The following is a 17,115-nucleotide window of genomic DNA, read 5'->3' on the forward strand; positions in this document are numbered from 1 at the left end:
GCACTCGATTAACCAATTGAAGTAGTTGGGAGCCACATTTCTCTCTCGGATCCACACGTATGCTCTTTCTATAAATGTAGTTGTGAGGCGGGAGAGAGGCAAATGTCACGTGAAAAGAGGTAGATTTGACCCACATCGACCCCTCTGTTCGTCGAACGCGACGACGGAATCTTTCCCTGTTGCCAGTAAAACGAACATATGGGAAGAGCACATAGGAGCCTTCCGTTGCTCTATCTGCTTCTATCTTATTTAACTTCTTTCTCTCTCTCTTCTCTTCTCTCTCTCTCTCTCTCTCTCTCTCTCTCTCTCTCTCTCTCTCTCTCTCTCTCTGTGTGTGTGTGTGTGTGTGTGTGTGTGTGTATATATATATGAATGAACGTAAGTCGTCTTCTCTTAATTTGCTCGATCTCCTCCTTGTGTGTATGAGAGAAAAGCTAAGAATTGAGCAAGTTAAGACATGGGGGTGAGGCTGGAGAAGTGGAGGAAGATGGTGAGGCAGCAAAAAGGGAAGCTCTATATAATGAAGGCCTGCGTCTCCATGCTCATATGCTGGCGCAAGTATGCATAGTAGCTATCTATGCTGTAACATACATATATATATATATGTATATATATACATCTTGTATTCATAGCTTAACCATTGCTAAGCTCCCATGCATGCTTTGTTGAGCCACTGCATGTATGTATATTTATAATATATGTTTATATGATTAAAACGTACTGTAATGCTAATGTAGGCAGTAGATATCTATAAGTAGATCAAGCATATTATAAATATCTTTTAGGTGGAAATGACAAGACGTGATGATATTATATCTAGTTTCGCCATATGCATATATCTTCAAACAAGAAAGAGATGGAAAACTACCTTAGAACGGAATGATGCAGGGACTTGAAGTTAATTGATTGGAAAAGATTGTTTGTCTAGTTGGTTTTAGTGATATTGTCTTGAATGATTGTCTGTCTGTTCATATCTTATGTATGAGTTGGCTCATGTTTTTGAATAGGCGGTACTTAATAGACCCAAAAGATGAAGCGCCTAAAAATATGGAGAAAAAAGAGGAAGATAAGAGAAGGGCGGGTATGGAGAGACAATTATTAGTTTGACTTATTATAAGTAGTAGTACTACTGTTGAGTTATGTAAGTTGTGAATATAAATGCTGTTCCATTCTCTCCCCTGTTTTAATTAGTCAACACTAGACAGGAGTAGTTACAGAGCCTAACAACGCAGTACATCTCACTTCTTTCTATTTCTTTGTTTTTTGACCTGCGACTTGACTCCATAGTTCTTGTACTTGATTTCATGGTTTTTAATAAATTTTAGCTGGGTTTTGACTTCATTTCTTCTCCAAATAAAATGAGAACAATGTTTATCATGGTCTAAGAAAGGAGTGACAATAAGGTTGATTAAGCAGCTACGATGTTTGTTGACAATAAAACCGTGTAATTGTGTTGGATCTTCTGTTCATTTAAAGCTTCATTCTCACATCATAGTATATAGATACTCTGTACCACGTTTAATACATTCTAGTTAAGGTACCATGTATACAGTCAGTCTATGCACATAAAGCATTGAATATAGGAGGAACTATCATATGTACATATAGTTGTAACTCTTCCATGCTGAGAATCAAGTAACATTTATTAGACCTTCCATAGTTTTCCCATCTATGGAGAAGGCCCTCGTCTATTACAAAACCAACAAGCAAAACCTCATATATATATATATGTGTGTGTGTGTGTGTGTGTGTGTGTGTGTGTGTGTGTGTGTGTGTGTGTGTCTTCTTAAGCTGTTCTTTCATAGTTCAGCTGCATTCTATGCCTCAGCTTCGAACAACTCCCACTCATCATCTGAAGAAACTCTGTGATTGGCATCGATTGTAACTCCTTTACCAGTACTGCTAATGCTAATTGGCTGCTGCCCCTTCGGGCTATTTTTGTCTGTGATAGTACCAATCTGAGCTGGCTCTAGAGGCTCGATGACTGCATCTGATGGATTTTTTCTCTTGTAAGATGACGAGCTTGCCGCAGAGGACAAGCTGGAGGTTGACAATCGGAGTGATTTGCTCAGTGGCAAACGCCCATCAACTCTTTCTTTCAATGACATAACGTCCTCACAGATGACAGCTATTTCGCCTCTGTAAGAGAAAGAACCCCCACAAAGATTCCATTCATGACTACTTGACATCATAAAATGCAAGATAAGAAATTCAAAAGTCTACAAAACGGTCACATTAACCAAACACTAAAGCTAAAAGCTATGCATAATATTACTTATAATGCATGTGTACATTGAGTGAGCAGAGTCAACATAAAAACTTACTGTAAAGCATCAACAATACGACCACGTTCCATCAAGAAATCCCTCAGCTGCATCAAGGTAACGCACATATTACAATTCTTGCAACTGATTTCATGTAAGGAAAGTGGAACTGTTACTTTTCAATTCATCAAAATCCTATGAAAAACAACTGATTACCCTCGAGTTCTCCTCTGCTTCTTGTTGTAGCTTCTTTGACTCTTCCACAATGGCATTCATCATGAGCTGCTGTTCACGAAGGGCCTCCTGAGCAAATGATTCTTTTTCAAACTTTTCCTTCTCAGATGCTTCTATTTCTTCCTCTGCATTAGCTAGCCGTGCTTCAAGAGCTTGACGCATCTATACAGTGTCACACAAGCCAGGGCATTTTTCAGCTAAAAAAAAGGACTAGACAAAAGAGCCAAATATCGATCTTTTCCCTTTTCATTTATTGTGATCAGTACTAATATGTTGATCAAATTTTTCTCCAAACAAAGCATAAAAAGCTGGTTGTTGCAGTCAAAACTTGAAGGACTCAAACCCAATAAGAGAAGAAGGATGAAAAAACTTGAAAAGATTCCTTCTGTTATCACATAATAACACTATAACAAAACACTAATAAAAGATTGGGCATGTTTTAGGTAATATCAGGTTATAATATATAAGATGAGAATTAATACAAAGTAATCTTTCACAATCAGACACTAAGGTTTTATATAACTGCAGGGGTAAATAGGTAAACAGGAAATGTTTAGTGCCTAGGAGCCAGGCAGTAGGATAGGCAGGCACCTAAAAGTCAAGCGGCTTGTTAACTCTGAGAAAATAATTGATGAAGTAGAGGTCGCAACTAATGCATGGAATTGAAGAGCTATATCTTTTTGGCTAAGAACATAGAAAAATATTAGAATCTATCACGTTGGTAACATCTAAGAGCCAAAGCTCAAACACATTCTACATTGGAATACATCATATAAAATGCTCAAGTGGATCCTTAGGCTGTTAGGCTGAGGGGTTCCTTCTATGGCAAAATCCTGCATGATCAAGTCAGCTTGTTTCTAGACAAAGATCTTGTCCTAGATGCAGCATGAATGCAAGTCCAACAATTTAACATGGACAAATATGTTAGTATTGATTTTGTAAAGATTCTTTATGCCAAGAAGTGGGTATTTTAGAATTTATATTCAAACCCAAAAAGTTTCAATTAGTGCACAGGGAAAATAAACCCCCAAGCAGAGCATATTACATTACAAGTATCACAAATATACCTCCTCAATGACTGTAAGAGATTTACTCCTTTCATCCGACAAAGTGATAAGCCGAGACTGAAGTTCTCGAGCTTCCGTTGCTAATATAGATTTCTCCCCGAAAACCTCACCTGCATGCTGCAAGTGCCCCCACCCCGACAAAAAAGGTTTAGATATCTTTCATGCAGTCGGCAAACAAAAAGAAATAAATCAGAGCATGTACACAACCATGTTGTTTGCTTCCTTCGCATGCTTCAGCATCTGCTTGAGTTCATCAACCCTGATGAGGATATCCTGGCCAGCAGAGGAGGCTTCTTCCTTAGCCTGTTTGGCCCTTTCCTCATGAAGTTCCACCTCTTCTATCATATTGGTTATCAATTCCATAGAAGATAACAAGTTCTTCTGCACCATTTTGAAAGAAGTAAGAATTAACCAATACAACTTTCCTACATGAGAATTTGTATAGAAAAGCACCGGGACTTTAGAATGTAATATTAACCTTTGAAAATACCAGGACTTTTAGAAATGTGATATCAACCTTCCATATGAATCTTATTGATCAAGAAGAAGATAAATTTGTATCTTAGACAACTACATACTCCAGAAAGGTTTTCATCTTAGCTTCTTTATCATTTTCCTATCACTTTGCCTTAAGATGTAACATAAATTTTGTGCAATACTGACGCACTATTGCTTCATTGATTACTTTCTTTCATAATATCTACACACTAATCATCATTGTCATCCAAGCTTTTCCTATCAAAAGTGTTGGGCAGCAAAGCCTAACGTGAAATCAAGGTAGGCCCTCAACAATTTATCAGTAAGAGAAATACAGTGACAAACAAGCAACAAGGACATATCATATAGTATCACAGCAGAATGCAAACCTTTTCATGATAATTTACCACTTTGCTTTGGAAAATATAAAATGGTCATACAAGCTGTAATAAACTGACAAAGATGCTGATTTAAAATAAATAAATGACAATTGCACCTTGTTGTTTTTGGCATCAGTAATAAAATCTTCAAGGAATTCAATGCTAACAAAATGGCCTGAGCGAGTGGTCATATTTGCAGGCAGATTATGTTCATCAGAAAAAAGCATCTCAGATTCAAAAGATGGTGAATCCACATTGTTATCAACTGAAAATCTCAAGGGCTGATCTTCATATCCAATAGTGGTACTATTGACATCCTTGTCCTTTTCAACTCCACGATCCATATAACCAGAAACTTCTTGAACATCTAATGAAGTGATATCCTGACTAGTCGGAAAAACTGCTGCACTATCATTGACTTCAAACATATTATTATCTTCATTACCAGTGGGTGCTGCTGAATCTTGTGAATGCTTGCCTTCAGGTTCACCATAAGAATGATAGATATCCTTCACTCTTATACTTGTACAGTCCATCAGATCAGGATTAAATGCTAATGTGCTATTCTGGAGACTGGAATTTGCAATTGATATGGTTCCATTAGCATCTAAATCAGATATACATTGCTCATCAGCTTGTAAAGCGTCAGCCACAATACCCTGTAATCCATTAAACGATCGAACTATGTCCTCTTCTAAAGAATCTTCATGTCCAGCTGTTTCCTCAACATGGCTCGAGCTGCTAGACTGACTAATAGTCTGAATATTAGAAGGACCAACAGCAATCATTTCTCCTTGGAGGTATTTCTGTTTATGACGAAAAGAACCATTTTCTAGATCATCCCCATTTTCCACAAATTTTAGTTCTGAAGGTAGAGTTTCATTTAATTCTCTGCTGACTTCACCATAATATGCCACTTGACCTGGCTCATTCAGATCACCTGCTATACAAACTTCTGAATATTGGCAAGCTCCCACCACCAATGGTGACTTGAACTGAGTAGGATTTATGTGCTTATTAGAAAAACTGTTCTCATATTCTACTGAAGTTTGTGCTGAAATGTGACTAGCATCTGCTTCTTCAAGTAGTTGATGTTCTAAGGAAGCAGCTTGTTCATTTAACTCGACTACACCATGAAAGGGAACTGTTATATTTACATATAAACAAACCTAAGATACTACAGAAATACATGTGCATATGTACACATGCATTAATGCTCTGCCATTGCATTCATGCCCATGGAACTGATAATGTAAACTACTATGAAGGAGAATAACAAATTTACCATCAACTGATAAATTTTTAATTTCATCTGCATCATCAATATTGTAAGAAGCTCCCCGGGATGTACCAATGTGTTCTATTACTTCAAATAGAACAAATTCTACAGCAGCATCAACATCATTAATGTGTTCGATAGCAACAGCTTTCAGTATTCGAAGATCAACCTGATGGGGATAAAAACAATCAAGTAAGGCCCAGATGCAAGAGAATTTGTATCATAAGTCAGAAAGGTCACGTAGTAGACAGTGAAAGTTCATAATTGAGATTGCAACTGAATAGTGAAAAGATAGATTCATTGACACTACCTCTTGCTAAAGCATCAAAATAAAGCAAAGTTAACCTATGCTCTTCTTATATGAAACTTCAATAATTAATAATATTTTCCCATTTGCTTTTGATTGAAACAGATTGCTATTTCTTTCTACTATACCATCATCCTCCTTTTTATCAGTAGAATATCACAATTTAGGCACATCTTTTCAAGTACAAGATAAACACACTACACCTTTTCAAATATAAACCTATTGCAAAGGGCATAGGAGATGAATAGAATACAAGTCTCAGTACCTATGGGTTGTCAAATCCTAACTATATTATCATTACTTGTCATTGTCAAGACCGCTACTAAGTAATACAAGAATTGCTTTCATCAAAATAAATTGCTAGCTTAGTTTCAAAAGAAAGCCAATAAAGAGCATCAAAATATTGAGCATAACACTTAGAAAATGATATTTCATTCAAACATCACTCCACTAAGGAGAACTAACAGTTGAAGAGTACTATTATATTGGGTAAAAAGGTCTGAAGAAATGTAGACTTGATCATCTCTGTTCTTTAAAGTGGATATTTCTACAAGCTATTCACTAGGACTTCTCCTATCTATTCATGCCATGCCTCACGACTCCACCCAGAAGCCCATATATTAAGGATTGTTCTAAAAGACAGCCATAGTATGCTGGTGGTCAGGGGAACACAAATTGGGTGTATAGACCGCTAGTTATTTTAGAAACTCTAACCAGAATAAATCAACATGAACCATAATTTTTTTTTTGTCCACATAATACTAGTTATCTACTTATCTGTCAGGGTTATAACATACAAATAGATAGAAACATGACCACAACCAACCGCCAGAGTAAAAAAGAAGCACGTTTTGGGGGAAAAAAATGCTCTTAATTAATTAAAACCCTAGAAGTGTAAAAAGTGAACAAAAACAGGAACCAGAATCGCATCAATATATCGATTAAGAAAAAAATATTACCTGCGGGAAAACCTCTCGCAGAGTATTAAAAACTGGCTTAAAACTCATCCCCTATAATTGACCTGCCACAAAGTTTAAGAATTGAAAAGAAAACAAGAGATCAGAAGAAGAAAGAATGGGAAGTTGGGAACACAGTTAGACAAATGAAGAGATACTTCACCCCCAATGCACATGAACTGCTAAAATTTAACTCAAATAAAAAAAGGAAAAGGATCGACGAGAATGAAACCTTAGTACCTTACAATATTCCTCGCCAAGAATAGGAATCTTCCCGAGGATAGAGAGGTACAAAAGGACGATGAAGCCGAGGAGACGCGGGAGGAAACCCTAGTGGAAGTGCACGGAGAAAGAGAGGAAGGGGAAGCGAAGGGGAAAAGGAGCGAAGATTTCGTCCAAATGGAAGACTTCAGAATTAAGAAATATAGAAAGAATATACGTCTACGGAGGAAATGCGCCCGCGAAGCTACCCGTTATGGCTTTGCGGTTCGGATCTCGTGAAAGGACTAGTATAAGAGTTCTTAAATCTCATGCCAATATTTCGTTTTTGGCAAAATAATATCACTTCTCCGGAGGAAACGCGCCACAAGTGGCTCTGTTTTGCAAAATGCTAGGTTTTCTGGAGTATTTAAACAAACAAAATGCTAGGTTTTCTGGAGTACTTAAACAAAGTAAACGTACCACCAGGTCTACTTTAGATATGTTGATCTTATAAGTTGCTCGGACTGAGTCAAGCCTAAATAAATATGTGGGCTCGCTCTGCTCAAATTTTCTTTTACTAGTATTATATATAAATATATTTATAATTATTAGATCTTTGATTTAAAATAGACCCGTTTGAAAATAACTTTATTTCGGGATGAGCTTGGCTTGATCCGGTAAGCTTAAGTTTGACTTGAAAATAAACTTGGGTTCGAATTAAGCTTAATTTGAGTTGAGTCAAGCCAAATCTAAATAAAATAACTAGGCTCGAAAAAAAAGTTTGAGAAGGCTTGCTCAGGCTCGAGTTCGTTCGCATCCCTAGCCTTAGCTTTGCTAGGGCATCTATCTATCTATCTCTCATGGCTTTTTTTTTTTTTTTCTTTGTCATTGTGGTTCTCTACTACCACTCCCTCTTTATCACTGTTTGCCGCTCTTGTCCACCTCGATGTTATTCGCAACTGCTTCCACATCGTTGTTGACCTCAGTTGGCATCATTCCCCTTACTCGACCTCTTCCTTCCAAGCTCAGCCCTCTCCGCTGTTGACCAGAGTCTTGCTCCTCCTATCTACCGTGACGCAGAGTGTTAAGAGCCCTTTTTGTTCTTCATCTTGTCCATGCATTTTGCTCCTTTTGTTGTTTCCATGGCATGTTTCTATCATAGATTAGGGATGATTTTTGGAGATCCACCTACCTGGCTGTTTACCTATAAGTGGTGGATTCTAACGGATAGTATGCTAATTTTAAGTGCTTTGCATTTGTGTATCTATCAAAGTTGGCTTCTTGATGCATTTTGTTTGCACCTTATGTTTAATATTTTATTTTCCTTTATCACGGCGTTTAATGTTGTAATCAAGTGGAGAACTCGTGCCAAATAACTGTTACTTTATCTCTTATATTATGTATCAGGCAGCGTGAGCCGTTCTCTAAATTTGAAGGTCAGGTTTAAGAATTACTACAACTTTTCTCTTTTAAGAATACTACGCTGAAGAGAGTCACGAGTTTTGAGTTAAATTTATTCTATCCAAATCTCTAATTTATTATGAATAAAGTAGAAAATTGAATAAACTAGAGATAGATCACGTTACAATCTTTCAGTCAATTGCAAACATTAGCATAAAAAATAGAAGCTAAACTAGACGCATCCAAATTATATAATTGATAATAAGTTTTGGGTGGTCTATATTAGTATTTAATTTAATTTTTTTTTTTATCAAAGACACCTATATAATTTATTTTTATTATTATTCACATCCTATAATATAGATATATATTCTCCGATTCTTACATACTTTTAATATTTCAAAAACTAACAACAACTTGGCTGTTAGAAAACTAATGGCGACATTAAAAGAAAAATACATCGAGGTGACTGATAAATTACCACATAATAGGTTATGAATGATAATGAAAATGAAAGGTTTGGTCAAAAGGCTGGTCATATATATTTTTTTTAATAATTGCTCGATTCATATAAACAGGGTTCAGGTTTTCATTCAATAAATAGGCAAAATTCAGTGTGATACCGTTTTGAAGCAAAGAGTACCATATCCATTCCACATGCTTAGAGAAAATTCAAAGAAGAAAAAGAAAATATACTAGCAGGAACATGCACAGTGATTCAAGGAGTTTCCGAATTTTTTGTTCAAAAATCATCCGGTGCCTTTTGCATTATCTCTTGCTTCCCGTAAGAGGTTCCACCAGATTTACTTGATGTCTAGGTGTATTTAAATCACTTTCAGTAGATTTCTTTAGAATTCCAGCAGGCTGTTGCCCTTGCCGATTTTGAGCTCCCTGGAGAGGTTATTTTTTGTGAGAATAGGAAAAAGAGGAAAGTTACAACAATTAAAACCAAACTTAGGATGTAAATGATATTTCAGAGCAACCATAACTGCTGAGGATTTATTGATAATATAAGCATCAACATGACATGGCATGATTCCAAAGAGACAGTTAAACCCAGTATATATAGTGATCATATATGGAAAATGGGATGATTCAGTAAATGTGAAAAAAAAAATGAAAGAGAATCAAGTTGATGTGAATTTCCTTAAGGAAACAGGCAATCCGTGTATCAGGAGTCATGAAGCTAAACGAGTCACTTACCGCTGCCTTTTGACCTGTTAATCTCCTTACTGATGGGGCTCGTGCAACTGAGGATGCAGCAGCAGCGGCAGCGACCCGTATCCTTTAAGAACTCAAAATAATAAACAAGAGCTCAAATATTTCTGACAGTGCAATAGGAGCACAGAAAAGAACAGAATGATGTGAATATATTAGTTATTAGCCAATCAGTACTAGGACTTAACAAGGAAATACCTTTTATGAACATCAACATATTCATCTGTCTCATCCACTATCTCCTCCTGGACAAAAGGTAGTCAGATAATTAGTTTTTAATCACTTTAAGGTTTTTCTTTATCTGAATATATCAAGAAAATTTTGTGCTTTCAGATGAAGTTGCCTTCAAGCATATCTACTTCTGTTAAATTTACCCCTTCTAGGGTACTTCTCTATTTTCTATTCATGGTTTGAACTTTGGAGGGTGGCGGTGCAGTTCAACCCTATCACCCATGCGCAACCCATGAACATGAGAGACTCATATAGAACACATGGCAACAAAAGATTCCAACATGTTCTTGTCCAAAACCTCAGAGAGTAAGAAATGGAAGCACCCAAAAGGGATATATCTTTGGGTTTCTAGTCACAAGTTTTACACACAACAGTATAATCACAGGAAATCATCAAAAGTATGAGCTATGTATGAACTATATATTGGTTTCTCTTATATTCTTCTGAAATATATATATATATATATATATATATATATATATATATATATATAACCTGGAGTCTCTGACTACAACATGTTCCCTGCACATGTAGTATTTTGGTCTTCTTCCAATAACCAAAAGGAAAAGAAAAAACAAGAATTCTTAATTGCAGTGGGAGAAAAGATTTCTGTCTTACTTGTAGGAGTTCTTCAAAGACATCCTCAAGGGTGATGATACCAATGACCTCTCCATCTTCAACATCCTCCGACAAACGAGTCACCACATTTGTTGGTGCAGCATTCTGCTGCAAAGGGGCTGGTAGGTTTCCATTAACCTGTTTTTTTTCCCAATTATCGATCTCAACAACAACACTATCATCCTTTTCTGCTTTAGAGAGCAAAGGAGTAGTCAAGTTTGACTCTACGGCAGATTCTTTATTTGCTTCAACTTTCTCAGCATCAGCAGGTGGAAGATTCTTAGTTTTCCCTTTAGACTTCACAACAGCAGCCATATGGCTGCTTCCTTTTTGAAACTCATTCAGTATATCATACAAAGGCATATCTGCAGGGACCCTGATAGAATCAAGATATGAGCATGCCATCCTCAACTTAAGCATCATAATGATAAATGATGTTAGGCACAAACCTTGGAATTCTTCTGATTGAAACAGCACTGACTGGTGTCTCTGTTTCAGCACGAACTGTCAGAAGACTTTTTACCTGGATTCCAGTTTAAAAAAAAACCAAACTGAGAAACAGTAGAAAACAAAATTCAAGCAATTGCATTCAGGATACATCCTCTACAGCACACAAGCAGAAGGCAGTTAGTTTATAAGATCTGTAGACACTCACCAACAGAAGTCCAATTATGTTTTTGGGATTCCCAGAGTAAACAGGGACACGACTATGGCCTCGAGCGAGAATCTTGCCAATTGCTTCCCTGGAAATCAGAATGAAGCAAACAGATGCATAACATTCTATGAAGCATGGATTCATATCACAATTCTGATATTTCTATGCACAGATATAATAAGTTAAAAATACACATCTATGCTTGTCCTTTAAGAATTAAGAAACTGTTGTCATAGCATATGATAGCATATAGAAAATCATGTATCCAACTTATTCAACAATAAGGCTTAACATTCATACCAAATTGTTAGGAACTAAGGTTAAGAGCAAAGAAAGAATTGAATCGAAAATTCACAAGTAGATAAGATGCATGAAATTCTAACATTGCCCTTTGATCCATAGATAATGTCTCATAAAATAACATCTACTAGAACCTTCTCAACCTAAAACCAAATGTTCAATTTGGCTTGTATCTGGACTCCCAAAAATATCAAAGAGGTCTCCTAAAGGATACAAACCATAACTGCATTTCTATATTTATTTATAATATTGGATACATAAAAGATATATCTGAATGTACTTGTAAAGTACCCTATGAGTATCACATCAGATATGGTATCAATATGCATTCGGGTAGATTATGGAAGTATTTGTTTTGGTTTAGACGTTTCTTCTTTCTTTTTATGGTGAATCAAACTGCATTCCTCTGAAACTTATGAATTTCAAAAGAACCTACCAGCAAGTTACAGGAAAACTTAACTAATATGGTTTCAACTTACTAAAAGTTGTACTTAAGCTCACTTCTCAAGTGACTCGATATAACTTTTTGGTTGAAACTCCTAAAAATTGTTAATATAGAAAGCATATCATATCCAAGCCCATGTGATGCACATATTCCAAATCCAACCTCATTTGAGGTAAACTGAGAAGCGTAAGTTTATGATCGTTGACATTTCCAATGGATAAGGCATCCTACTGCATGAGGTTATCCTACCTTCAATCAAATAATTGGATGTTTCCATGACTTGAACCCAAACCACTTAGCAAGCTTAAAATCTAAGAATTTGTAAAGAAGCTAAACTTGGTGGTTTTTACAGGTAATGATTTTGAACAGAATTTGTATATGAATAAGCCATGTAGAGTTTGCTACATTACATATATGTTCAAAATTCAAATGGCCACATCCATAAACCACAATTGCAATATATTAAGCAATATTTGACTAAACAAGAAGTCATCAAGTACTGAAACTCACCAGTCTAACTTTGAGTCAACATCTAATGAGAATGTCGACTCGATAGGTGTCATAGCTTCCTCAGCAGTCTGTAGACCAGAGATCAATCTTAGAACTCTAGATCAAAATAATGCTTCTTACAGGACAGACGAGGTAATGGTTTCACAAATGTTTGTAAGATACGCAAGCAGGTTCTTGGATAAGCATAAATGCATGTCTTACCTTGGAACAACTGCTTACTAAACAAAGTCAATATTAAGACAAAACAATTTATGGAAAAAGAATGTTCCTTATCAACTACAGTACAGATATACTCAAAGTTGGATCATAAGTAAAGGTACATATCAGTGGAAGAAAGTGCAATTAAAACAGCAACAGGCTCTACCAAAAGGTCAAACTTAGAAGAAATTCCATTTACATCAACAGAAAAGGAAACTACTAGTAATGAGTTGCATATCAAGCAAGTAGGTCAGTTGAACGATAGTGCTCCATCTTTATAAATACAGACATGAGCTCATGACATTGTTAATGCACTAAAACACCATAAAATCTGGTGAAAATTTGACATCAAATATAACTTGAAATTGATGTAATTTTAGGTAGCACAAGTGATGATAACCAAGTACAATTGTGGGGAAGGCAGTTTTACTGGTAATGGCAGATCCTCCTGCTGTACGTAGACACGAATCTTATATTCCTAATTTGGTAACCCCATTCCAAATCAGTTCAAATAAATGGATACTGAAACAAGAAGAAGTAAAAAGAAAAATCGATATTTTCCTTCAATATATCTAACCTAACATTTTTTTGAGCAAATACTTCCTAGAAGGATAGTGTAAATTTTGGTTTTTAATATTTTTGCTTCTCTAGTACTCAATTCTTTACTTTTCTTTGTCAATATTGAGATCAAGATAAAATTAGTAATAAAAGGTGTTACTTGCTCATTCATAGAGCAGTGCTGGTTGGGCAGGTGCATGGTAATAAATATTAGAGAAGCTAATATAATATTACTTTTTAGAACAGCATGACAAGAGAAACACTATAGGCTAACCAAATTGAATATGATATATGGTTAGTACTTAAGAGAGGTCCCATTATTCAAAATCCCATAGTGTGTTGACTGTTGAGGAAAGAATTTCCATCAAAATAGTCATCTGTTCTTTCTTTTGGGTTATGAACAACTAATTAAAAATTAGCATTGCTACTTACTTAGCCAACGTTGAACTTTTCTTTCATAGGCTAAGGTATTCAATAAAAGGGTATTCTGGAAATTAGCATATTCCATAGCCTCTGTCAGTATTTCTAAATTGGGGATCAGACTAATATAAATTTTACAACCAACCAACTATATAGCTAACTAGAGAGCAAGAGAGTAGCCAAAGATTTATCACCTACTAGACCAATACTATTAAATGGGAAAATGACTTATGTGCCTATGCATTGTCATGTTTTTCATATAAGTTATATAAACATCTTCCGGTGCTACATACCTTTTCAGTCAAATCCAGTGCTCCACTTATGATTGTGGTCTCATCATGAGTAAGTTCCCCACCTTTACCTGCCTAAAATGACAAAGCATTGGAATTGTAGCATAATCCTCACAGTAGAAAAGATGAAACTTTCAGATTAACTAGCTATTCTCAACCTCAAAATATCTACTCTATCAAGATAAATTCCAATAAATCTTCTTACCTCTTTGCTATGGATAGAGACAAGAGCTTTCAACTGAGCACGCCTGAAAAGTGCAGATTCATTATGACCAAGTGCCCAGTCCAGAATCTGAAATAGCGCAAACAGAGTTAGCAATCTTTCGATAATCAGGTCTACAGAGGCAAGATAAAAAAACAAAAAAAACTTCCACCAAAATATCAGGCTTATAGTCATTGGTGTGCAATATTTTATCTCTTAGTACAAACATGCCAACTGGAATAAAGCAGCTATCCTTGTACAAACAACTTACCTTCCCAATAGGATAAGCTATAGGATAGCAAACGATCATCAGAATTCGCACAGGCCACACAAGATTAGCACCCACAGCTAGTCCATATCTTGTACAGATGGCTTGTGGGATGACCTGAACCACAAAAGAAAATTGACATTATTTGCTTTGATAGGATGACATCAGATTAAACATAAACTAAAGTGAGGATGCTGCTTACCTCTCCAAAAGCTAGAACAAATGTAACAGACAAGATAACAGCAACAACAGGATGAAATATCTTATCAAGGAATATAGGAAGTGCCTGCATTGGAAAAAATAAATAGATGGATGGGAACAAAATTTGTAAATAAATGACTGCAAAGAAACTGGAAATGGAACAACATTAAAAGAAAATTGATTTCCGTCCAGAACAAGATAAAACAAAAAGCTCCAAACTAGGATTTTAATATGCAAATTGCTGAAATTCAATATCATTTTCAGGTTTCTTCCAGAAGTTAATTATGGTAACTCAACATTACATACGAGGCTCCTATACATATATTGCCAAGTCACTTACATATTGGATGAAGTATAACATAATGGTATCAAAATCCTTCAAAATCAATTTACCTCAATAGAAGTTGCCTGACTTAATTACATGTTGTACCATGAAGGTTCTTAAATGTTGATTATGCCTGTCAGGTAGAGCATTTCGATTTTCATATTTCTCATATTCTTTATGCTTCTCTCAACAGTTAGCACTTCAATGTACATAATAAATTAATATAATCTCACGTAACACTACCTCCATTGCAGCAGCATTACACAATAGCAAAGTGACAAGAAGTTGGTGTTGCTTCTGAACAACAGGCAAGATCTTAGCTGCAGGAAATGACCAATAACAGCTACATTAGAAAAACACAACACTACAGATTTCCTCAATGAAATCTGAGCGCAAAGTAAATTCATCTAAAATAGGAACTTACCAGGAACACTACAAATAATATCTAATATATACAATATAATAACACTAACCGTCATGCCTACAGAGATCCACATTTAATAAGTGGTGTATCTAATATGTAAATTAGCATATCAAGACAAACACAATTGAAAAGGACCAGATAAAAGAATAATGAAACACCTGACCATGAATAGATATTTGGTAATGATAAGAGAGAGGAATCGAGGAATCTGTTTACAAATCCAGAATAAAAAAAGTGAAATCTTATAAACTTTCTTCTGTAGGTCTAAGATAATTATATTACTTGTGAAAGAAATGAATAAAGTTCCTTCTCATATTAGACTAAAGGGATAAGAGGTTTACAAGCTTGCCTAAAATTACAGCAATATCTTCACACTCATCAATGTTAAGAATATAGAAGGTATTTGTTTGTGCTACATAAGGACTAAGCAATAGAAATTTTATGGTCTATTATTACAATAATTGCACTTTCATTTGCTCTTCTTTTTTTTTTTTTATAACCATTTTACTGTGTTGTCATTACTTACTGTCAGAAGCTTCTCTAGTATCATATCAAAGCAATCTAACATAAGTTGAAATAGATATCAGTTTGTTAACATATCTATGTAATTTCAAGATAGTTGGATGACATACTAATACAATATTTGAAGAATGCAACACTTTCCGGTTTCTACAATCACAAAATAGAAAAAGTAGTCATCAAAATCCAAATCATTTCATTTTAGATTTTTTGTCAGGACTTCCTGAACTCACAATATAGAAAAAGTAGTCATCAAAATCCAAATCATTTCATTTTAGATTTTTTTTGTCAGGACTTCCTGAACCAAATTGGAAAATCTGGTGAGGAAACTCCCCTGAGGGGAAGCGAAACAAGGGTCACATTCCACCTAAGGAAGCAAGCAATGGAAAAGCCTGTTATATTTAAAGAATCCAACATGGCAGATTTTTTAATATAAAACCCACAGAAGCTGCAGCTTCTGATTGATTTAGATTGCAACAGTGCTTGCTATTGAAGATAAAAGGAGTATCCTACAAGACAATTTCCCAACACTCTTTTTTCCAACTTATTAACAAATTACAGATAAGATACCAACTTTAAGCATATCAGAACATATATTACCAAAATAAAAAGGACGAAATAATATCCCGATTCTCAAGATTAATCCAATCTATCCAAGATCAAGCCCTCATGTCAACAAAGAACAAACAATAAGAACAAACAAACTCTATAACATTACGAACCAGCCTGCTCCTTCTCCGATGGGGTTCCACTCCTTTGGAGGATCTCGAGCTCGACGAGGCCGAGGGCCATCAGCCCGAGAGTTAACCCGGACATCATTCCCGCGAATAGCACCAAAAAGCACGATATTCCCGCATACACAAACCACCACAAGGACCCGAACGGGATATCCTCCACCGTCAGCACCATCATCGCCCCTCCTCCTCCCCCGACCGCCGCCGTCATCAGCATCCTCCCCGCCGCCACCACGTTAACCGCATGCATCCTTCCCCCTCTACTCACTCTCCCGGAATTATCTGTATCAAGAGATAGCTAAAAGAGATCGGAATCGACGTTAGGCCCCTCTACGATATCCGTCGAAGGATCCTTTACGGAATTTTGGGATCGGGAATAAATATATTGACTACACAAGCAGAGTTGGACGAGGAACAGGACCGAGATCACGGT

At 36.0% G+C, this 17,115-nt stretch overlaps 2 protein-coding genes across 2 annotated transcripts; both read right to left on the reverse strand.

The window, feature by feature from the left end:
* Positions 1-1,499: 1,499 nt before the first annotated feature.
* On the reverse strand, positions 1,500-7,380 carry LOC140765545 (uncharacterized). Its single transcript, XM_073104686.1, has 9 exons — positions 7,205-7,380; positions 6,968-7,029; positions 5,708-5,870; positions 4,539-5,548; positions 3,773-3,946; positions 3,566-3,682; positions 2,481-2,660; positions 2,325-2,371; positions 1,500-2,139 (listed from the first exon to the last, which is right to left on the reverse strand). The coding sequence occupies exons 2-9, from the start codon at positions 7,013-7,015 to the stop codon at positions 1,818-1,820; spliced, it is 2,061 nt and encodes a 686-aa protein (XP_072960787.1). The 5' UTR covers positions 7,016-7,029; positions 7,205-7,380; the 3' UTR covers positions 1,500-1,817.
* Positions 7,381-9,084: 1,704 nt separating this feature from the next.
* Positions 9,085-17,067, reverse strand: LOC140764789 (DUF21 domain-containing protein At4g14240-like). The gene is made up of 13 exons (XM_073103544.1): positions 16,671-17,067; positions 15,249-15,325; positions 14,682-14,765; positions 14,483-14,596; positions 14,215-14,301; positions 14,013-14,084; positions 12,544-12,611; positions 11,289-11,376; positions 11,083-11,156; positions 10,634-11,009; positions 9,983-10,029; positions 9,770-9,851; positions 9,085-9,457 (listed from the first exon to the last, which is right to left on the reverse strand). The coding sequence occupies exons 1-13, from the start codon at positions 16,930-16,932 to the stop codon at positions 9,335-9,337; spliced, it is 1,554 nt and encodes a 517-aa protein (XP_072959645.1). The 5' UTR covers positions 16,933-17,067; the 3' UTR covers positions 9,085-9,334.
* Positions 17,068-17,115: the final 48 nt, after the last annotated feature.

The sequence above is a fragment of the Typha angustifolia genome, chromosome 8, assembly GCF_048772165.1.
Source record: "Typha angustifolia cultivar Huaian chromosome 8, ASM4877216v1, whole genome shotgun sequence".
In the NCBI taxonomy this organism is placed as follows: Eukaryota; Viridiplantae; Streptophyta; class Magnoliopsida; order Poales; family Typhaceae; genus Typha; species Typha angustifolia.

What these genes read in the sequence shown, in the direction of transcription:
- LOC140764789 (XM_073103544.1), bottom strand. Translation starts at nt 16,932, where the DNA reads ATGCATGCGGTTAACGTGGTGGCGGCGGGGAGGATGCTGATGACGGCG. An exon ending in TCTCTATCCATAGCAAAGAG is followed by an intron (nt 14,085 to 14,214) that starts GTAAGAAGATTT and finishes TTGTCATTTTAG; the next exon opens with GCAGGTAAAGGTGGGGAACT. An exon ending in ACATAATTGGACTTCTGTTG is followed by an intron (nt 11,157 to 11,288) that starts GTGAGTGTCTAC and finishes ACTGGAATCCAG; the next exon opens with GTAAAAAGTCTTCTGACAGT.
- LOC140765545 (XM_073104686.1), bottom strand. Translation starts at nt 7,015, where the DNA reads ATGAGTTTTAAGCCAGTTTTTAATACTCTGCGAGAGGTTTTCCCGCAG. An exon ending in CTCTTACAGTCATTGAGGAG is followed by an intron (nt 2,661 to 3,565) that starts GTATATTTGTGA and finishes GACACTGTATAG; the next exon opens with ATGCGTCAAGCTCTTGAAGC. An exon ending in CGTATTGTTGATGCTTTACA is followed by an intron (nt 2,140 to 2,324) that starts GTAAGTTTTTAT and finishes TTTCTCTTACAG; the next exon opens with AGGCGAAATAGCTGTCATCT.